Source organism: Bos mutus, chromosome 3 (genome assembly GCF_027580195.1).
Source record: "Bos mutus isolate GX-2022 chromosome 3, NWIPB_WYAK_1.1, whole genome shotgun sequence".
NCBI lineage: Eukaryota > Metazoa > Chordata > Mammalia > Artiodactyla > Bovidae > Bos > Bos mutus.
The window spans coordinates 98,022,899-98,043,776 of NC_091619.1; the positions used below are offsets into that span (position 1 = coordinate 98,022,899).

The window sequence follows — 20,878 nt, forward strand, 5'->3', positions numbered from 1 at the left end:
TAGTTAGAATGGTACTCAGCTGAGGCACTATTAAGTCCTAAGAATTTGTTTACTTACTAACTAAACACACAATAGCACATTTCATTAGAAACATTATAGCAGAGTTAAGACTACAGATACTAGAGCAAGATCCTTTGGGGCTGAATGCCAGTTTCCATTGCCTACGTGAACTGAGAACTTCCCACTGCCTACGTGAACTGAGAACTTCCCACTGCCTACATGAACTGAGAACTTCCAGATGTACAAGCTGGATTTAGAAAAGGCAGAGGAACCAGAGATTAAATTGCCAACATCTGTTGGATCATAGAAAAAGCAAGGGAATTCCAGAAAAACATCTACTTCTGCTTTGCTGACTATGCAAAAACCTTCAATTGTGTGGATAACAAGACCCTGTGGAGAACTCTTAAAGAGGTGGGAATAGCAGATCACTTTACCTGCCTCCTGAGAAACCTGTGTACAGGTCAAGAAGCAACAGTCAGAACTAGATATGGAACAATGGACTGGTTCAAAATTGGGAGAAGAGTACATCAAGGTTGTATATTGTCACCCTGCTTATTTAACTTACATGCAGAATACATCATGCAAAATGCCAGGTTCAATGAATCATAAGCTGGAATCAAGATTGTCGGGAGAAATATCAACCTCAGATATGCAGATGATACCTCTCTAATGGCAGAAAGCAAAGAGAAGCTGAAAAGCCTCTTGATGAAAGTGAAAGAGGAGAGTGAAAAAGCTGCCTTAAAACTCAACATTCAAAAAGTTAAGATCACAGCATCCAGTCCCATCACTTCATGGCAAATAGCTGGGGAAAAAGTAGAAGCAGTAACAGATTTTATTTTCTTGGGCTCCAAAAATCACTGTAGATGGTGACTGCAGCCATAAAATAAAAAGCTCTGATAAACCTAGACAGCATATTAAAGAGCAGAGACATCACTTTGCTGACAAAGGTTTGTATAGTCGAAGCTATGGTGTTTCCAGTAGTCATCTATGGATGTGAGAGTTGGACCACAAAGAAGGCTAAGTGCCAAAGAATTGATGCTTTCAAACTGTGGTGCTAGAGAAGATTCTTGAGAGTCCCTTGGGCTTCAGTCAGTCCTAAAAGAAATCAATATTGAATATTCATTGGAAGGACTGATGCTAAAGCTGAAGCTCTAATACTTTGGCCACCCGATACAAAGAGCTGACTCATTGGAAAAGACCCTGATGCTGGGAAACATTGTAGGCAGGAAGAGAAGCAGGCGATAGAGGATGAGATGGTTGGATGGCATCAACGAATCAATGGGCAAGAGTTTGAGCAAACTCCAGGAATTGGTGATGGACAGGGAGGGGGAGGCCTGGCATGCTGCAGTCCATGGGGTCACAAAGAGTCGGACACGGCTGAGTGACTGAACTGAACAACAACTGGTTACTAGCTTCCCAGAGCTCACATAGGGCTAGGAATGGACAATGCTCCCACCAGCCAGTGCAGAAAAAATCACAACGCATGGTCATCAAGTACAATACTTAGAAAGCACTGCCTCCATATAAAGAAAAAATTAGACCCACATGCTGCTCTGGGACCATCTACAAAGCCTAAAAGTAACCCTCAAAGGGATCAAACTATTTCTTTCTGATAATTTAACTGCATCTCAGAATAAAATTCAAGAACATTTAAAGAAATACAAACATAGCAAGCAAAGGTAAAATTATCTTGCTGTATCAGTGAACTGGTATGATGCATATGAGAGATACAAAAAAAGAATGGAATAAAACACTAATACAGTGACCAGACATGTGGACAAGTCTGGTGGGGTGGGGGGATTTAACAAGTTGTCAATCCTAAAGCTATAAGATATTGCCTTAGATTGTGTCCTAAGAACACAGCTATCACAGGCTAGTAAGGTTGGGGAACCAAGATTCTGTAAGCCACATGGCACAGCTGAAAAAACAGGGGGTGAGGGGGCCTAGTACTTTAAGCCATGTGCCAAGATGGGGAACACCGTAGCTTGTGGGTGCTACCCAACCTACAATTTTTCTCAGTCTCATGCACCAAGCTCTAGTACCTCCAGAATAAGGTGATTTCAGGGAGGAATCAGCTTCTAATGCTGCCCTATGTCAGTCTAAACTTTCCCTCAATTGTCTTTGGAGTTTGAGTTCATATATCAAATAATGTCACTTAAGTCTGTATAATAAGTTTTGCTTCTATTTAAATTTGTCTTTTGCCACATTAATTTTTTTTCTAACAGAAAGCTTACCAAATACCTATTGATCAATCATACCTTCCTCTTATTTGAAAAACTTTTTCAATTGGTTTCTTAGTCCTTCCTGAAGAACTGTCCCTTTTTAGTTTCTCCTCTGCTCTGCTAGTTCCTTGTCTCCCGAATCTCTTAAAGTCAGATTGCCCCAGTCCAGGGCTCAATCCATTAACATTTCCTCCTTCTCTACTCACTGGATAATCTCATAAACCTAACGATTCATTTATAAGATGACAATTTCTAATTACATCTCTTTAGCCCAGACCTCACATATCTCTGACTGAATGTCTAATTAGCTATCTCTTGCAGTCCCCTAGTCTCAGTTCATGATAACTAAACTTTTCTAGCTGTTCAGTGCCAAATCTTCAGTTATCCTTAACTCACCATTTTCTCAGATTCTGCATCTAATCTACACTTCTTACCACCTGCACCATCGTGGGTTCAAACCACTGTCTCTCACCTAGAATATACCAGTAGCCTTCTAACTACAGTGATAGTGATTCTCTTCATCTGAGTTGGATCATCGTATTCTTCTGCTTTAATCTATTCAATAGCTTCTCAAGTCACTCAGTGAAAGAATAAGCATCCTTATCATGGTTTAAAAGGTCTACTTTATCTGGCTCCCCACTACATCTCAGATCTCATTTCTTCCCACTCACCACCTAACTCATTCCACACGAGCTTCACTGGACTCTGCTATACAAAGAACACACAGAGCAAGCTCTTAGATCAGGTCTTAGGCACTTTCTGCTGCCTCTGTCTGAAATGCTCTTCCTTCAGATATCACTGTTCTGGCTCTGAGACTTACTTCAGGTCTTTCCTCAAATGTCAACTTATTGCTGAGGACCTCCCTGGCCATCTTACATGAAATGTCAACCCCTGGATCCCACATTCCCCATCCCCCTTATCCTACTGTATTTTCTCAGTATCATTTATGTCCATCTCTTTTTACTCACTAATTTGTTTGCCTCCCTCCACTAGAATCTACGCTTACTGAGAGCAGGGACTTTACTCTTTTGTGATCACAGTCCTTCATGAGAAAAACAGTGCTCAGCATATAGTATGGACTCATTTTCCTTCTGTGTAAAATGTGGGTTTGGACTATTTAACCCTCAGAGAGCTCAAGCATTCTATCATGCTATGTTTCTCCTATGGGGTGATCACAGGGCTGTCCATTGGTTAAGATGGACACACAATTATCTAACTACTGATATGCTACACTACCTTTCCCCTAATTTTGCATGTAATAGAGATCTGTGAAATTCCTTTCACACAAGCCATCACTTTTGTGCAGTTTCTCCCCATCATTAAGGAGAAAGACCTAGGTTTTACTTATCAGGCCAGAAGCAATCGCTGAGGCCCACGTTCATCACAGTAGGTCTCCTTACCTCCACTGCAGTGAGCGGCTGGAACAGGGACTGCCAGGACTGCTATGGGCGTGTGTGTTCAAGAAAAAGGCAAGAGGAGAAGTAGCCAGAGTACATTCGGCACTAAAGGGGACTTTAGAGAGGGACCAGGCTGGAGCCGACGTGGGAGAAAGTACGTGCCGGTTCACTTCAGATCCTCGGCAAAGAGCAGAGATTCTGACAACGTACCACAGCAGAGAAAAACAGAGTCAGTGGTAATTTCTCAGCCAAAAAGAAACATTCAAAGTGGGTTAGTTTAGGCAAGAGGCTCAAGAAAAGTAAGTGGTCAAAAACCATTCTCAGATATTAATATCATACCCAGTACCAATGTTGGCACAGAATGACCATGGAGACTAAAACTTAATCCACAGAATTAAAACCAAAAAGTTAAGCTTTGGATATTCAAAGTATTTAGGTTGGCTTCCGTGAAAATGTGGTAAATTTACTACAATTCATCAATTAACAAGCAATAGACAATATGTTGTGTTCAATGACTAAAATTTCCTAGAGAAACATATATGTCAATAAAAGTAAAGCATTCTTAATAGTTTAAGTTGTTAGATTACATCTAAAATAATACCAAGTTGTTTAACTAACTTTTGTCTGAGTACACCAAATAATGTTATTTCACTATATATAATAAATTTTGCTTCTATTTAAATTTTCATTTTGCAGGTTATTTTTTTCCCCAAAAAAACAATTTAACCATCTTAATGTGTTAAATCCTAAAGAAGACTAAGTGAGATCATTAGACTAAACACAGACAGATGGTAAATATGAATTTCTATTTTTTAATCATATATAATAGACATGTCACAGATGATGAAAAATAATTGACAGACGCACAGCATTTGTGTAGTAGTGGTATAGCTTTCTATACAAATACAATATTTAACTACAATATCTTATTTACAAGATAGGAAAAAAACTTAAGTATCACATAAGCACCTGTTTTAAAATGATGTTAGTTTCCTGTATTGTTACTGCTACCTGTTTGGATTTGATGACATTCTGCTGCTGCTGCTGCTGCTAAGTCGCTTCAGTCGTGTCCGACTCTGTGCGACCCCATAGACGGCAGCCCACCAGGCTCCCCTGTCCCTGGGATTCTTCAGGCAAGAACACTGGAGTGGGTTGCCATTTCCTTCTCCATGATGAAATTCTACTTGTATTTAATTACATATATTCAAAAGAAATCTCCACCTTCCTATATATTATCCCTCTAGCTGGCTTCAGCATATTTCTCAGATGAGTACAAAATATGAAGATATAATAGGATGGTAAAATTTTTCAATATATTTTTAAATTATAAGCAAAAATATTAATTTTTCACTTTAAAAAAGAATTTCCACTTTTCTAAAGAACTCTAAATGACATCTAAATTTTAAAAATTAGTTCCCTAGTACAGTTGACACTTGAACAATGCAGGTGCCAACTCCCTTTGCAGTTGAAAATCTGTCTATAACTTCACAGCTGTCACTCCAACTTCATAGTCAGCACTCCATATCTGAGGTTCTGCATCTGCAGGTTCAAGTAACTGTACATTGTGTAGTACTGTAGCACATATTTATTGAAAAAATCTGTGGTGTAAGTGGACCTGTGGTTTTAAGGGTCAACAGTACATATAAGCTAGAGCTAATCAGAACACACAACAGGGTCAACAGTACATATATGCTAGAGTTAATCAGAACACACACTTTTCTTGTTAACCTGAATAACATTGCTTATAGAAAATTTTGGAGTCTTAAATCTTATCACATAAGATGAGGCTTAGCCATCTGATGAATATATAATTTGAAATTATGCAAAATCTATGAAAACCAAATTTCATTCTCTTTGCTCTTAATTACCACTCTGCAAACTGGTTATACTCTGGGGCTGCAGTCTAAAAAGGAATGTTTGAAAAAGGGAAGAGACTGATAAACTACTTCCTAGATCCTCAAGGAGCATTTTCCTAATCCAAATTCAAAGTCACTAAAACAGATACAATGATTAAAATTACCACTACACTAATGTTTGGAGAGCATGATTTTTAATCCCTATGTTTTCTTAATTGATGAAGTTTCTCTATTGTGGTCATTTACTTTGTAGGTTTAATAGGGAAATAAACCATTTTTTTTTTAAAGTGTGCCAATAGTTCCGATTTTATACTCCAAACAAGTCTGATTTCCCAAGGTCTGGTAGAATCATCAGTTCAATGAGCATCCGCTAGCACTGAAGGGCAACGACCCAAAGGAAGCCCACTGACAAAGTCTGCCTACTTGAGTAGGCTGTGCTGTCTTCACGTAACCACTACCCTTCAGGGGAAGGAAATCTGAAGTGCATTCCCTCTGCCCTCTTACAGCAAAGGCTGTTCGAGACAGATCATTGAAAGGGAATGAACTCTAGGGCACTCCTTTCCCTGGTTCCCTAATTTGCTGATCAATTCACTCAATACTTCTTCGTTAAATAAGCCTGAGCATCTCTTGGGAAAGCTACCCTGAAGTGGAAGTCTTCTTCCATTCCCCAGCTTCAAAATCCTTACCTAAGTATTATTCCTATATTGGTCAACATAGAAATAAAATTCCCACCCTAAAAGACTCAGGCTTGGATCTGCAAGGGCAGATCTGAGGTCCTGAGCTGACAGGCCAAGGGTAGAAATACAACACCCTCTCTAGTCAAAAGAGGAGATATTTTCCTTTCCATTTGTTTCTCACATCCACTGGGGCTTTGACAGTTACTTTAAATATCCTTTTGCTTGCAAGGCAGGAAAAAAAGTCTTCATTGTTAGCCCGGCTTCCCAAGTACCTAAGAATCTTAGAGATCATCTAACTCAGTTTTCAGAATTAGAAACCCCGTATACCTCTGCCAGGGACCACTGTTTTGACCTTGAATTCATGAAGCCAGCCCAGCCCTCTTCCTGACAGGCATCTCCAAACCAGAGTCTTTATCCAAGCAAATGAAGGTGTGTTAGTTGGCATTAGTTCTTTTCCTGACACCTGCCAGTTTCCACTCAGAGACCCCAGCCTCCTTACTGGATCCGCAGGCATGGTGCTCCCAGTCTCTCTCTCCTCCGTTTCATCATTTTCCTGGCTACTCAAGCTTTTGCCCTTTCCCACTTGGAATCTTGGCAGGAAGTTCTCTCACACAAGAGGTATGCAGGCATAAGCCAAAGGAAACTTACAAAGGCTTCCCAAATTTAAGAGAAAAATTAAAGTACTTTTCTTCAAAATTATGATTATCAGCAACACCCCCCCTAAAAAAAACCTAAGAGCACGAAAGGCAGCAGTGAGGCAGAGTGAGGAGTCCCAGAGCCCGAATGAATCAGCTGTCCTCTGTCTGCCTGACATCATTCACACTCAGCCTGGAACAAATCAGAGTCCCAGGGAGCACCTCGTTCCTCCTCAGTGACAAGCATCAAATCCCCTCCCCCACACATCAGTCACAACCTCCAGCCCTGAAGCCGGGCAACAGTGAGGACTCTGGCAGAGACTGCACATACCAACTTGAAAACTCACACTGTGACAGAAATACTATTAACTCAGGAGGCGTGGGTCAGGCTGGAACAGCTGCTGCAGTGGGTAGCGGACTGGAACAAAGCACATTAAGGATCCCAAATCAGTAAATAATGAGCTAAGAATATGTGGGCATTTCTGCAACGTTATTCATTCTCAAGCCCAGACCTCATGGAGGACGACAGAGTTGTAATGTCAGGGCTCAGAAACCAATTTTAGTAAACTCTGTACTTCTTCAGACAAAATCCAGCATCATTTTAAATTCAATTGGTATTACTCTCCAGTCACTTAAATAACCGTCTGGTAAGAATAGCCATAAGTCAAATTAAGAGAAGTAAGCCTAGAAACTACTTAGTTTAATTTCATCCATAAATTATTAATGAAATAATTTCTATGGCAGATATTATATGAGGTAAGCTGCAGAAGAACTGTAAAGAAGAGTAAGTCACTGAACATTTCCCCACCTATAGAATGAAAATAGGTAAGATGCTTAATAGGTGGGTTGTAGGGAAGATTATTATATGTAAAACAGAAAAGTGCTTAGCATAGAGGAAGTGTTATAGAATTATTAGCTATTATCATAGGTCTTGCCCTCCCAAGAGGACAAGCTCTCAATCTAAAGGGGAAGATAAGTGCAAACACATAAGAAACCATCTGACAAAAGCAAATAAATTATTGAGCTAAACACTGACAGCTAAGGGAGTGAAAATTAAGCAAAATCTTGGTCCCCTGCTTCAGAGCACCTGCCAACTTCGATGAGATCCTCTCATTCATATGGATGACAAAGTATGTCAAACTGTTCTTCTAGGATAACATCCAAAAGATTAATTCATACTACAACCAGCGCTTTTTCAACTGCAGGTCACAACTCTTTAGTGAGTCATGAGATCAATTTAGAAAGTCAGGACCAAAATTTTCTTAAAAGGGAAAAAGAATTTTCAGAAAAGAAAATATCAGAGTGCTTCACACAAAGTGAGGGGAAGAATTATTTAGTGAAATTTGTGTTTGCAACACCTGTTATTGAAATATGTATTATTTATAAGTGCAAACACGTGTCATGGGTTACAGTGTAAAATCTATTACTGAGGGTCACAGTCTAAAAAATTTGGACGCCACTGCTCTAATTACCCAACCAAACTTACCCCACCCGGCAGCTACAGACACTCACTTTCCCTCTCCACATACCAGCCCAATCATTTGTCTCTCACAGTTCCTTTCCAGAAGCCCCTGTTCTCTATAACAAAAATGGAAACACTCTCTCAGAAATCTACTCAACAAGTACTGAGTCCCACTTTGGGAAAGTCTCGTGATGATATCAGGGTCAGTCACAGAAGCCCACACTCCCACATCTAGCAAACTAGCCTCTGTCTATCCCCACCCCAAGCTGAGGCCATGCAGTTAAGGTGAGGTTCTAAGTTCCTACTCAATATTCTCCATTCTCTAATACCCAACCCCAGGCTACTTAATAATAATAACAATAATAATAATAATGGAATAATAGCATGCATATCTGGAGAAGGCAATGGCACCCCACTCCAGTACTCTTGCCTGGAAAATCCCATGGATGGAGGAGCCTGGTAGGCTGCAGTCCATGGGGTCACTAGGAGTCGGACACAACTGAGCGACTTCCCTTTCACTTTTCACTTTCATGCATTGGAGAAGGAAATGGCAACCCACTCCAGCGTTCTTGCCTGGAGAATCCCAGGGACAGGGGAGCCTGGTGGGCTTCCGTCTATGGGGTCACACAGAGTCAGACATGACTGAAGTGACTTAGCAGCAGTAGCAGCAGCATGCATATCATACAGCTGTGATGAGGACTACTCATCACAGAGTGTTTAGAGTAGAATCTAGTAATTACTTACAATTGTTGGTTGCTTTTTGTTGTTATTTTTTTTTTTTTTTCAAGTTTCAGACTATTTATTCATCAGTACAATTGATTTGGTTGCATTTTAGAGGGGAAATATTTCCTGGTTAATGGAAAATTGTGCGGATGGCATTTTCATTCAAATCAGCTTTACAGTGAAATATTTCATTTAGAAGTCTGGACCTTCTTTCTTCAGTTTGCTGTAATCTACATTCACAGAGTAGAACTTGTACTGATCATTAGGACCTAGTTTGTTCCAGGGTTCTGGGTTATTCTTTCTGTCCCAACTGACACCCCGGATTTACAGTGCTGCTCCAGTCCCTCCTGCTCCAATTGGATCTTGGCCTTGAAAATTTGCAACAAGCCTCGAGTCTTAACATCATTTTTCATCTAAGAAATGCAAGTTAAAATCACAATGAGATATTACTACCAACCCCTTAGATTGGTCTTAAAATTTAAAGTCTTACTATAACAAGTAAGAGTTAGTATAGACTCTTCTCTTGTGTTGCTGGACGAGTGTATTTGCTATGACCAGTGTGTTTTCTTGGCAAAACTCTATTAGCCTTTGCCCTGCTTCATTCTGTACTCCAAGGCCAAATTTCCCTGTTACTCCAGGTGTTTCTTGACTTCCTACTTTTGCATTCCAGTCCCCTATAATGAAAAGGACATCTTTTTGGGGTGTTAGTTCTAGAAGGTCTTGTAGATCTTTATAGAACCGTTCAGCTTCAGCTTCTTCAGCATTACTAGTCAGGGCATAGATTTGGATTACCATGATATTGAATGGTTTGCCTTGGAACTGAATCTGCCTTGCAATGCTGAGGACATGGGTTTGGTCCTTGGTTGGGGAACTAAGATTCCTCATGTTGTGAAGCAACTAAGTTGAGACTTTGCAACTACTGAGCTCCCGTGCCACAAGGAAAGATTTCACATGATGCAAGGAAAATCCTGTGTGCCGCAATCTAAGACCCAAATGCAGCCAAAATGTAGCCAAATAAATATTTTAAAAAAATTTTAAATACATATCTTAGTCAAAAGAATTTTCACATAGCAGATTCGATGAAAGTAACATTGCAATAAAATACAAGGAAATTAAAGCAAGAAAGTGGAAAAAGTAAGTTGGCATGATGCATTCTTTTTCTATTGCATAAGAAATTATCACAGACATAGCCACTTAAGACAACACATATTTACTATTTCAATTTCAATGAGTCTAGAATTCAAGCACAGCTTATCCAGGTTCTCTGCTTAGGGTCTCACCATGCCTAAGCAGAGGACCTAGATAAGCTGTGTCACCCCCGCATTCTTATACAGTGGCTTGGCTAAGGAAGAATCCACTTCTAAGTTCAATCAGGTAGTTAGCCAAATTTATTTCCTTCCTACTGGACTGAGGCCTGAGCTGCTTATCTGATATCAACTGAAAGCCAACCTCAGCTCCTAGAAGCTACCATTATTCTGTGCCACATGGGTTTTCCCAACATGGCTGCCTACTTCAAGAAGCCAGAAAGACAGTTTCTATGGTGAGTGTACTAACTTAGACAAAGTCTTATATACCATAATATAGTCACATGAATGACATCTTATCACTTTTACTCTTTCATTGGTTAGAAGCAAGTTTCAGGTACTGCCATACTCAAAGGGAATAGGATTACACAAAAATATTAATAGGGGGAGGAGACTATGGGGGCCACCTTAGCATTTGTTCACCACACATGACTATGAAGCAGATTCACCAACAAATTTCCATAGACTACTTTATTAGGACCACCACAGATCAAAGTTAGTCTGAACATACTGCTATTTTTGGTTTTCTTTATATCCCAGCACTGAAAACATTAAAGGAGATCTTAAAACATGTTCTATGGCTGCCTAGCTATTGTTTTAAGGGATGGTGAAACTGCAACATAAGTGATAGCAATTTATAAGGTGATAATAAAATATTGTGTAATATCTTCTGTGACAAGAATAATTTATCATAAGACTCCATTACAAAGTTTGACATGTAGAGCTCATGGTTCATTTCTAAATCCATGTACTGCTTTAAGAATTTTTTTTTTAACCAATTCCAATTTTTACTACTGTAGCAGAACAAATACCCTCTAATTTAAGAAAAAAAAAAAAAAATCTAAGGAATTCCCTGGTGGTCCAGTGGCTAAAACTCTGAGCTCCCAATAAGAGGGCCTGGGTTTGATCCCTGGTCAGAGAACTAGACCCTACATGCTGCAACGAAGAGTTTTCATGCCACAACTAAAGATACTGCATGCAACAAAAAAAGATTAAAGGTCTTGCATGCTACAAACTAAGATCTGGTGCAGCCAAATAAAAAAATGCTTTTTAATCTGAAAACAAAATGACTCAAGAAAGTTTATGAAGCTGGTATTGTCAAAATAACACAATTTTTAATATATTTAACTTAGTATATTCACAATATACTATAGCAAGCATCTTTTATCATTCACAATAAAAAAAAGCCTGCTCCTTGGAAGAAAAGCTATGACAAACCTAGACAGCTTATTAAAAAGCAGAAACATTACTTTGCCGACAAAGGTCCATGCAGTCAATCAAAACTATGGTATTTCCAGTAGTCATGTATGGATGTGACAGTTGGATCATAAAGAAAGCTGAGCGCCAAAAAAGTGATGCTTCTGAACTGCAGTGTTGAAGAAGACTCTTGAGAGTCCTTGGAATACAAGGAGATCAAATCAGTCAATCCTGAGGGAAATCAATCCTGAATATTCATTGGAAGGACTGATGCTGAAGCTGAAGCTCCAATACTTTGGCCACCTGATGAGAAGAACTGACTCACTGGAAAAGACCCTGAGGCTGAGAAAGATTGAAGGTGGGAGAAGGGGACGACAGAGGATGAGATGGTTGATGGCATCAGTGACTTGATGGACTGAGTTTGAGCAAGCTCCAGGAGTTGGTGACGAACAGAGAAGCCTGGCACGCTGTAGTCCATGGGGTCCCAAAGAGCAGGACATGACTGAGCAACTGAACTGAACAGACATTCACAATATCAATCCAATACATAATCAACATAAAATAAAAACACACTTTACATTCTTTTTTCACAGTCTTATTGTAAAAGAACAACATAGCCCTTGAAGACAGGACAAAATGGTTACAACTGATTAGGTCAAAGATGGCAGAAGTTCAACTTCCAGTAGACCTTGAGCTTCATTATACGCTCATCATAATACATTAACATATGCTAAATGACACACCTGTCAGCACCACAGCAGTTTCAAGGCCAACAATAAAAAGGCCAAATAGTGGGCAGGGCCCAATTTCTGTAAATCTCTTCCACTTCTTCAAAATTATGGAAATAATCCTCCTACTCATTAGCCTATGAAATTACCCAGCCCATAAAAACTAACTCTGCCATGTTTCAGGGCCTCTTGCCTTCTGAGATGGCCCACACTCTGTGTGGAATGTGTTTCTCCCATGGCCACTCTCATTTTCTAAGACAACCCCATGACCTAGGACCAGCTCTTACCTTTAGAGATGGACTGCATTCTGTCTATGACATGCATATACTCTCTAAGTAAATCTACTTCTTACCTATCATTGTGTCTCTCACTGAATTCTTTTCGCAATGAGACATAAATAACCTGAACTTCATGAAGTTTTGATATTTGGTATGTGAATATGTGATCTCAATTAAAAGACAGTGGGTTCAAGTTCCAGTCTAGTTTCTGGCTGGATTTGAGTCCTGGCCATGCAACCAAGTCCCAATTTGAGTTGTACAGTTTCATATATATTTCTCAAAATTCATCAAGCAAAACTTTTTGGGGACACCCAAAGAGCTTATTTGTATGAGTTATAACTATCAATAATAAATGTACTACAAATGGAAACTGCAAGGTTTTGTATGTGTGTGTGTGTTTAGCTTAAACAACAGACATTTACTTCTCACAGTCTGGAGGCTTGGAAGTCCAAAATTAAGATACTAGCAGATTTGAAGAATCTAATGCAGGGGACATGAGTTTGATCCCTGATTCAGGAAGATTCTACATTCCACAGAGCAACTAAGCCCGTGGGCTGCAACTATGGAAGCCCACTCACTCTAAAGTCTGTGCTCTGCAACAAAAAGCCACTGCAATGAGAAGCCAGCCCACAGAGCCCCCGCTTGCTGCAACTAGAGAAAGCCTTTATGCAGCAGGTAAGACCCAGAGCAGCCAAAATAAACAAACAAAACAAAAAAGATGCCAGCAGATCTGTTTCCTTGTAGGGCTCACTTCCTGAGTTACAACCAGCAGTCACCTTCTCACTGTGTCATGGGAGAGAGCAAGAGAAGGGGAAGAAGGAGGGGGCTGGCAGTGGAAGCAGAGAGCCACAAGTATTCTCTCTCTCCCTCTTCTTACAAGGACACTAATTCCTTATAATGGCACCCTCAGGACTTCATCTAAATCTAATTACTTCTCAGACATTTTAATAATCTTATTTATTGATTCATCTGAAGACAGCAATGATAAACACATTACATGTTAGTATCATTTTAGTATTACTATAAAATTAAACCTGATTTGACAACCCCCTAAAAACCGTCCGCGCGGGCGGCTGCAACGGCGCACAAGCGCGGCTGAGAGGACCTACCCCGCGTCTGAGGTCAGGGGCGGTGGCCAAGGGTGCCAGGCTGCAACAACGCAGGAGCAGCGGAGAAGAGATACTCCGCATCCAAGGTCAGGGGCTGCGGCCGAGAGTGCCAGGCTGCAGCAGTGCAGGAGCGGCCGAGAGGAGCTACCCCACGTCCGAGGGCAGGGGCGGTGGCCGAGAGGAGCAACCCCACATCCAAGGAGCAGTGGCTGTCCCGGCACAGGAGGGCCTAGAGGAGCTACTCCACGTTCAAGGTCAGGAGGGGCAGAGGTCAGGAGATACCCCTCGTCCAAGGTAAGGCGCAGCGGCTGTGCTTTACTGGAGCAGCCCTGAAGAGATACCCCACATCCAAGATAAGAGAAACCCAAGCAAGACAGTAGGTGTGAAACCATACTCACAGGAAACTAGTCAATCTTATCACACTAGGATCACAGCCTTGTCTAACTCCATGAAACTAAGCCATGCCCTGTGGGGCCACCAAGACGGGCGGGTCATGGTGGAGAGGTCTGACAGAATGTGGTCCACTGGAGAAGGGAATGGCAAACCACTTCAGTATTCTTGCCTTGAGAACCCCATGAACAGTATGAAAAAGCAAAATGATAGATACTGAAAGAGGAACTCCCCAGGTCAGTAGGTGCCCAATATGCTACTGGAGATCAGTGGAGAAATAACTCTAGAAAGAATGAAGGGATGGAGCCAAAGCAAAAACAATACCCAGTTGTGGATGTGACTGGTGATAGAAGCAAGGTCCAATGCTGTAAAGAGCAATATTGCATAGGAACCTGGAATGTCAGGTCCATGAATCAAGGCAAATTGGAAGTGGTCAAACAAGAGATGGCAAGAGTGAATGTCGACATTCTCTGCTGACACAGCCCTTGACTGTGTGGATCACAATAAACTGTGGAAAAATTCGGAAAGAGATGGGAATACCAGACCACCTGACCTGCTTCTTGAGAAATCTGTATGCAGGTCAAGAAGCAACAGTTAGAACTGGACATGGAACAACAGACTGGTTCCAAATAGGAAAAGGAGTACGTCAAGGCTGTATATTGTCACCCTGCTTATTTAACTTACATGCAGAGTACATAATGAGAAACGCTGGACTGGAAGAAGCACAAGCTGGAATCAAGATTGCCGGGAAAAATATCAATAACCTCAGATATGCAGATGACACCACCCTTATGGCAGAAAGTGAGGAGGAACTAAAAAGCCTCTTGATGAAAGTGAAAGAGGAGAGTGAAAAAGTTGGCTTAAAGCTCAACATTCAGAAAACGAAGATCATGGCATCTGGTCCCATCACTTCATAGGAAATAGACGGGGAAACAGTGGAAACAGTGTCAGACTCTATTTTGGGGGGTTCCAAAATCACTGCAGATGGTGACTGCAGCCATGAAATTAAAAGACGCTTACTCCTTGGAAGGAAAGTTATGACCAACCTAGATAGCATATTCAAAAGCAGAGACATTACTTTGTCAACAAAGGTCCATCTAGTCAAGGCTATGGTTTCTCCTGTGGTCATGTGTGGATGTGAGAGTTGGACTGTGAAGAAGGCTGAGCGCTGAAGAATTGATGCTTTTGAACTGTGGTGTTGGAAAAGACTCTTGAGCGTCCCTTGGACTGCAAGGAGATTCAACCAGTCCATTCTGAAGGAGATCAGCCCTGGGATTTCTTTGGAAGGAATGATGCTAAAGCTGAAACTCCAGTACTTGGCCATCTCATGCGAAGACTTGACTCATTGGAAAAGACTCTGATGCTGGGAGGGTTAGGGGGCAGGAGGAGAAGGGGACAACAGAGGATGATATGGCTGGATGGCATCACTGACTTGATGGACGTGAGTCTGAGTGAACTCCAGGAGTTGGTGATGGACAGGGAGGCCTGGCGTGCTGCGATTCACGGGGTCGCAAAGAGTCGGACGTGACTGAGCGACTGAACTGAACTGAAAGTGTGAATATGTTCCAGAATATGAAGCAGAACAAAATTGGGAAAGTGATTTTTGTTTGCTGTGCCTTATAAATACCATATCATGAATCTGAAAAGCTATGAATTGGTTAAAATTTTAGCGAAGTTTGCCCAGTTTTGATGGGCCAGTTTCCTTGGCTTACTGTTTATTGCTTTCACCTACCTTATTAAAGTTTATTCTTTTTTCCTGTGTAATGTGCCCAGATAGCAAATATTTTATATCTTAATAAAATAATTTCCTTCACTTTATGTTGACTTATTATGTCCTTATTTAAGAAAACAAACAAAATAAGGTTCCTCATGGAAAAGCTGAGGTTATTCAAAACTGTGTTACCTTTTATTTAGTTTGGCATTGATGAGTTTCATGGAAAAAGCTAACAAATCAGAAAAGATGCTCACCCTTCCCTAGTTTAAATTTATAGAGCTAAAATGCTATGAATATAAATATTCCAGAAACTGTATAATTATGGGGAGTTTCTAGAGATTTGTCAATGCCCTTTTATCCCATAACCTGGAGTCGGAAATGGCAACCCACTCCCACCCAGTATTCTTGCCTGGAAAACCCCATGGACAGAGAGAGAAGCCTGGTGGGCTACAGTCCATGGGGTCACAAACAGTCAGACACAACTGAGTGACTGAGCATGCATTTATCCCATAATGTATTCCTGTTTATGAGTCCTCACAGTGTTTTGCTAGATTTTAGGAAATAATAGTTTAGTTTTTTCAGTCTTAATTTCAGTTATCACTTAAAATGCTTACCTGGTAAAAGCCTTACTTTTAAAATCTAAATCTAGCTTCTTCTAGGCCAATGGAATTTTATAAATGTATACTGATAAATGTCTACCATTTATTGCAGTCTAAATCTTTTTACTTGATATCTATAGCTTAGTCCTGGCATGTTCTCTGTCAAAAGATTATTACATATTATATATCAATAATTTTTCCTCTGTAAAAGCTATGTTCATTCATATTTTATAAATCAGATGTAATATCCACTGTCTTCTTTGAAAAAACTATCCCGAGACATTTTGCTAAAATTTTTTTTCAGTTGATTTTATGATTCTTACTTTGTATGCTACAGAAACAACTTAATTCCCTTGTTAGCTGGATTGTTCTTGTTATAAACTCTCATCACACCATTCACATTTAAAAACTGTCAATAATAAACTGACCACAGCTGTCATTGACCAAGAGATTTTTTTTTAACTGATGCTAGAGTTCAAGACTTTACAATCAACTACAAGCCAAAGTCTGTGTTTTCAACAAAGAATTGTTTCAGAGTTCCTTGGAAAAGGACTGTACTGTAGTAGGTATTTCAAACTATTGACACTTCAAAGAACAGACTCTTTGGGAACAGGTTTCTGATGGCGTCACTTGTGGAAAACTTTCAGACCATCGCAGTGGACTGAGTCAGAATTTCCGTAACTCTTTTTAGTCAAGAAGCAGACTACTAATCTAAGATCTAGTGAAATGAAAATTAATTACACTAAGGCTGAATGACCTAATGAGGGATGACTGCAGTTTGTTTGGAATATTGTCTTAAGGCCTATTTTCTGGGTATATAAGGAAGCCTACTCTTTCTCCTTAATCTATCTAAATTCTTAATAATTTGCTTTTGTAAAAGGAAACATTTCTGAATTGTATCTGATTCTCACTGACTCCAATGAGATTTGAGAAAGTCTTACTAAATTTACTTACTGAATTCCCTTAAAACATAATTGTAAAAAATGGTTATGCAACTAAGAGTTTATCTGAAATGTCATATTTGAGAATGATACTTATTTAATCAGGTAAAACAGGCCACTTTTAAAGAACTATGGTTGAATTTTTGGACTCAATACATAAAAAATGCTATCAGGAAAATGGGCCTGGTTTTACAGGGTCCAGCAGGTCACTTCCTGGCAGACCTAAGACCCTTAAGACATTTTTAAGGACCTTGATAAAAAGAAGAATCCACCCAAATTCATAGGTATTACAGATGAAATCTGATAAAGAATTTCTTAAGCTTGGCTCTCTAGCCTCTAAATACAAATAGCAGCGGCTTTTAAATGTTCAATCTGAGACTCTTTATAAAATTCCCAGCAAAGCAAATTTAAGAAGGCCAAACAGGAAATTAACATTATTGCTATCCCTGTATAAAAAACTAGGCCATATTTAATGAAACCAACCTTGTTTTATGATCAGGAATAGTATTTGAGACTGATTTAATCAAGAGTGAGAGAAAGACAGAAAACTTGGTGTAAGTAAAGAAAAAAATAGTAATAATCTTCAGATTGAAAACTATGCATTGTTTAGAGATTAAATTATTTGATTCTAGCCTTTTATTGCCTTTGTGCTATTTTACAACTCTCTAAATTACAGATAACTGACAGCAATACAAAATAGTTCCTTTCTATAGAAATGCAAATAAGCTCTGTATAGTATACGTTCTACTGACTTCCTTTCTCCCCACAGAAGTATCCAGGTTTGTAACCACTTATAAATTTATTTCAATATTTCTTTTCTACATACAAATTTGTCCTTTTTTCACTTCTCTTCTAAAGTGGCCACAACATGTGCCTGGTATTCATTATTAATAATAATAATGTTAAATAGTAATAAAATATTTAACACCTTAAAAAAACAATAGTTTCACACTTTTTTGTAATTTGTTATTATGAAACTATATTTCTCAAGATAGAAGGATAGAACATGTTTTATTTTACAGTTTATTAGCTTTACTTAACGGAGAAGGCAATAGCACCCCACTCCAGTACTCTTGCCTGGAAAATCCCATGGATGGAGGAGCCTGGTAGGCTGCAGTCCATGGGGTCGCTAAGAGTCAGACACGACTGAGCGACTTCACTTTCACTTTTCACTTTCATGCATTAGAAAAGGAAATGGCAACCCACTCTAGCGTTCTTGCCTGGAGAATCCCAGGGACTGGGGAGCCTGGTGGGCTGCCATCTATGGAGTCGCACAGAGTTGGACACGACTAAAGTGACTTAGCAGCTTAGCAGCAGCTTTACTTAAAACTCTTTTACATTTCTATCTCCATTTATATTCTTGTCCTAGGTCACATAAATGTGATCTTGACTTCATGGAGCTTACCATCTGTTATGATCTGAATTGTGTCCCCCACCCAAAATTCCTATTTTGAAGCTCTAATTCCCCAATGACTGATTGTATTTGGAGACAGGATCTTCAGGAGGTAATCACAGTTAAATGAGTTCATAAGAGTGGCGGGGGCGGGGAGGGGCCTAATCTAATAGGCCTGGAGATCTTATAAGAAGAGGAAGAACTAGATCCTTGATCTTTCCCTTTCTCTACACTCCCCACCCTTATACACATACACACATAGAGGAAAGGCCACGTGAGGATACAGTGAGAACAGTAAGAAAATGGCTTTTTATCAGCAAGCCAGGAAGACAGTTCTCTTTAGAAACCAACCAGGCCGGCACTGTGATCCTGGACATCTATCTTCCAAACTATGAGAAAATAAATTTCTGTTGTTTAAGCCCTCAGCCTATGGTATTTTGTTATGGCAACCCAACCAGAATAATAGACAATCCATTGAGAGATGAAAGACAAATAATCCTTCATCTACAATTTTTATGAGAACTATGAAGGAAAAGTAGAGGGTTTAATCAAAGTACATCATGGAAAACCCAACTTAGCCTAGGGACAGCAAGGTATGGATGAGATCAGAAAAGCCTTTCATAAGGAAGTGAGATGTAAGCTGAGACTAAGCAGGAGGTATAGATAAAGAAAAGATCATTCCAGGTACAGAGAACACGCTGTGCAAAATACAGAGATAAAATAGGAACCAGATTGCACAGACAGTTTCATGGGCCATGTCAAGAGTTTCAGATGTGATCCTAAGACTATTACTCCTAAGAGTAATACAAATACACACTAAATGAATTTAAATAAACATCAAATAATCAAATCTGTACTTTAAAAAGCTTCTTCTGGCTATTTTATGATGGGTGCGTGTACTGGAGGGTAAGCAATGCTAGACAAAGACAAGTTAGAAGTTATAGGAGTAGCAGAGCCAACAGATTACAACAGCTTGGACTATATAGGCATACAAGTGCTTGTAGAAAGGAGAGGGAATTGGCACTATTTAGAGGTATAGCACAATATCAAGGAGCTGGAATGAGGCAGAGAAAGGTAACAAGGATAACCAAGTTTTCGATCTTGAGGAAGTGGTACCATTTAGTAAGCTAGAAAATAAGAGAGGAGTAGGTTTCTGAGAAAGACAATGCCCTCAGTTTTATAAATGCTAATACTGAGCTGACTTTGAGATATTCAAATACATTAAAGTAGTTGCAAGGTCAAGAGATATAAATGTGCAAATGATCAGAATGACAACTACTTTCAACATAACAGTAACATACAGGTTCTCACAAATTTTCCATTTTCAGGTCTTGTGTCTACACACTTATGGCTCATTGACAAACCATGTTCATTTTTTAACAACAAAATAGTTCCTGCTGGGAAATTAGTAGTAACTATTGCTCCATTCCTTCCAATCTCTGTCAATCCCTGCCTTCCCACTGGGAGGTAGAGAACCTATGTAAGACCATTTTCTGTATAAGCCCAATTTTAAAAAATAGACTATTAAATGTAACACAAAGCTATCACTCTGGCCTTCAAAGTTCTTACAGGTATCAAAATTTCCTGACTTGCAAAGTCCACAGAGAAACTAAAGCCTTATATTAGGCACTATTGACACACACAAAGGATTTACAATGTGTAGCAGGTGGTACCTCTTTTTAGCACATTCTCCTGAAGCATTCATCTAGACAAATACCATCAAGTTGCATCAGAGTGGGAAAGTACATGATACTGTTTCACATGTCACTTTCACAGGGCTAAAGTTTGATACATCCAATCCTTGAGCCCCAGGAAGTCTTCCCTGCTCACTGACTACCATTGCAGACACATGGCATTTACTTTTGATAGCTTATGGTGAACGATGTCGGATTCGGAATCTCTGAAGAAGATTTAGCTTCAGGACCAGGGACCAGGCTTGATCACTCAAGAGCTTTTGTGTAGCGGAGTTCTTTAAAGCATAAAAAGGGACAGAGAAAGCTTCTGACATAATCGGAGTTTTATTAAAGCATAAAAAGGGACAGAGAAAGCTTCTGACATAATCATCAGAAGGAGGACAGAGTGTGCCCCCCTCGCTAGTCTTAGCAAGAGAGCTATATACTTTTTCAATTGGTTATTACAGTAAATCAAAAGAATGTCTCAAGGTTGTAAAGGTCTTACCAGATCCACTCCCACAATATACATTTTAAGATAGCAGGATTAGAACTAACAATAGAAAAAAAGGAAAGATTTACC

At 39.7% G+C, this 20,878-nt stretch overlaps 1 protein-coding gene across 8 annotated transcripts in view; it reads right to left on the reverse strand.

Moving 5' to 3' along the window:
* The window catches only part of MAST2 (microtubule associated serine/threonine kinase 2), a 207,379-nt gene that overhangs the window by 87,629 nt on the left and 98,872 nt on the right, over positions 1 to 20,878 (reverse strand). The window contains exons 1-2 of one of the 8 annotated variants that reach the window (XM_070368129.1): positions 6,652 to 6,935; positions 3,623 to 3,817 (exon numbers count right to left, since the gene is read on the reverse strand). The exons of 5 other annotated variants lie outside the window; for them this stretch is intronic. In XM_070368129.1, coding sequence (XP_070224230.1) covers positions 3,623 to 3,817; positions 6,652 to 6,701 — 245 coding nt within the window. In that variant the 5' untranslated portion in view covers positions 6,702 to 6,935. Of the gene's footprint in view, positions 1 to 3,622; positions 3,818 to 4,630; positions 4,768 to 6,651; positions 6,936 to 20,878 lie in introns of those variants that run through there. 2 more of the 8 variants (XM_070368130.1, XM_070368132.1) reach the window with 2 other exon arrangements.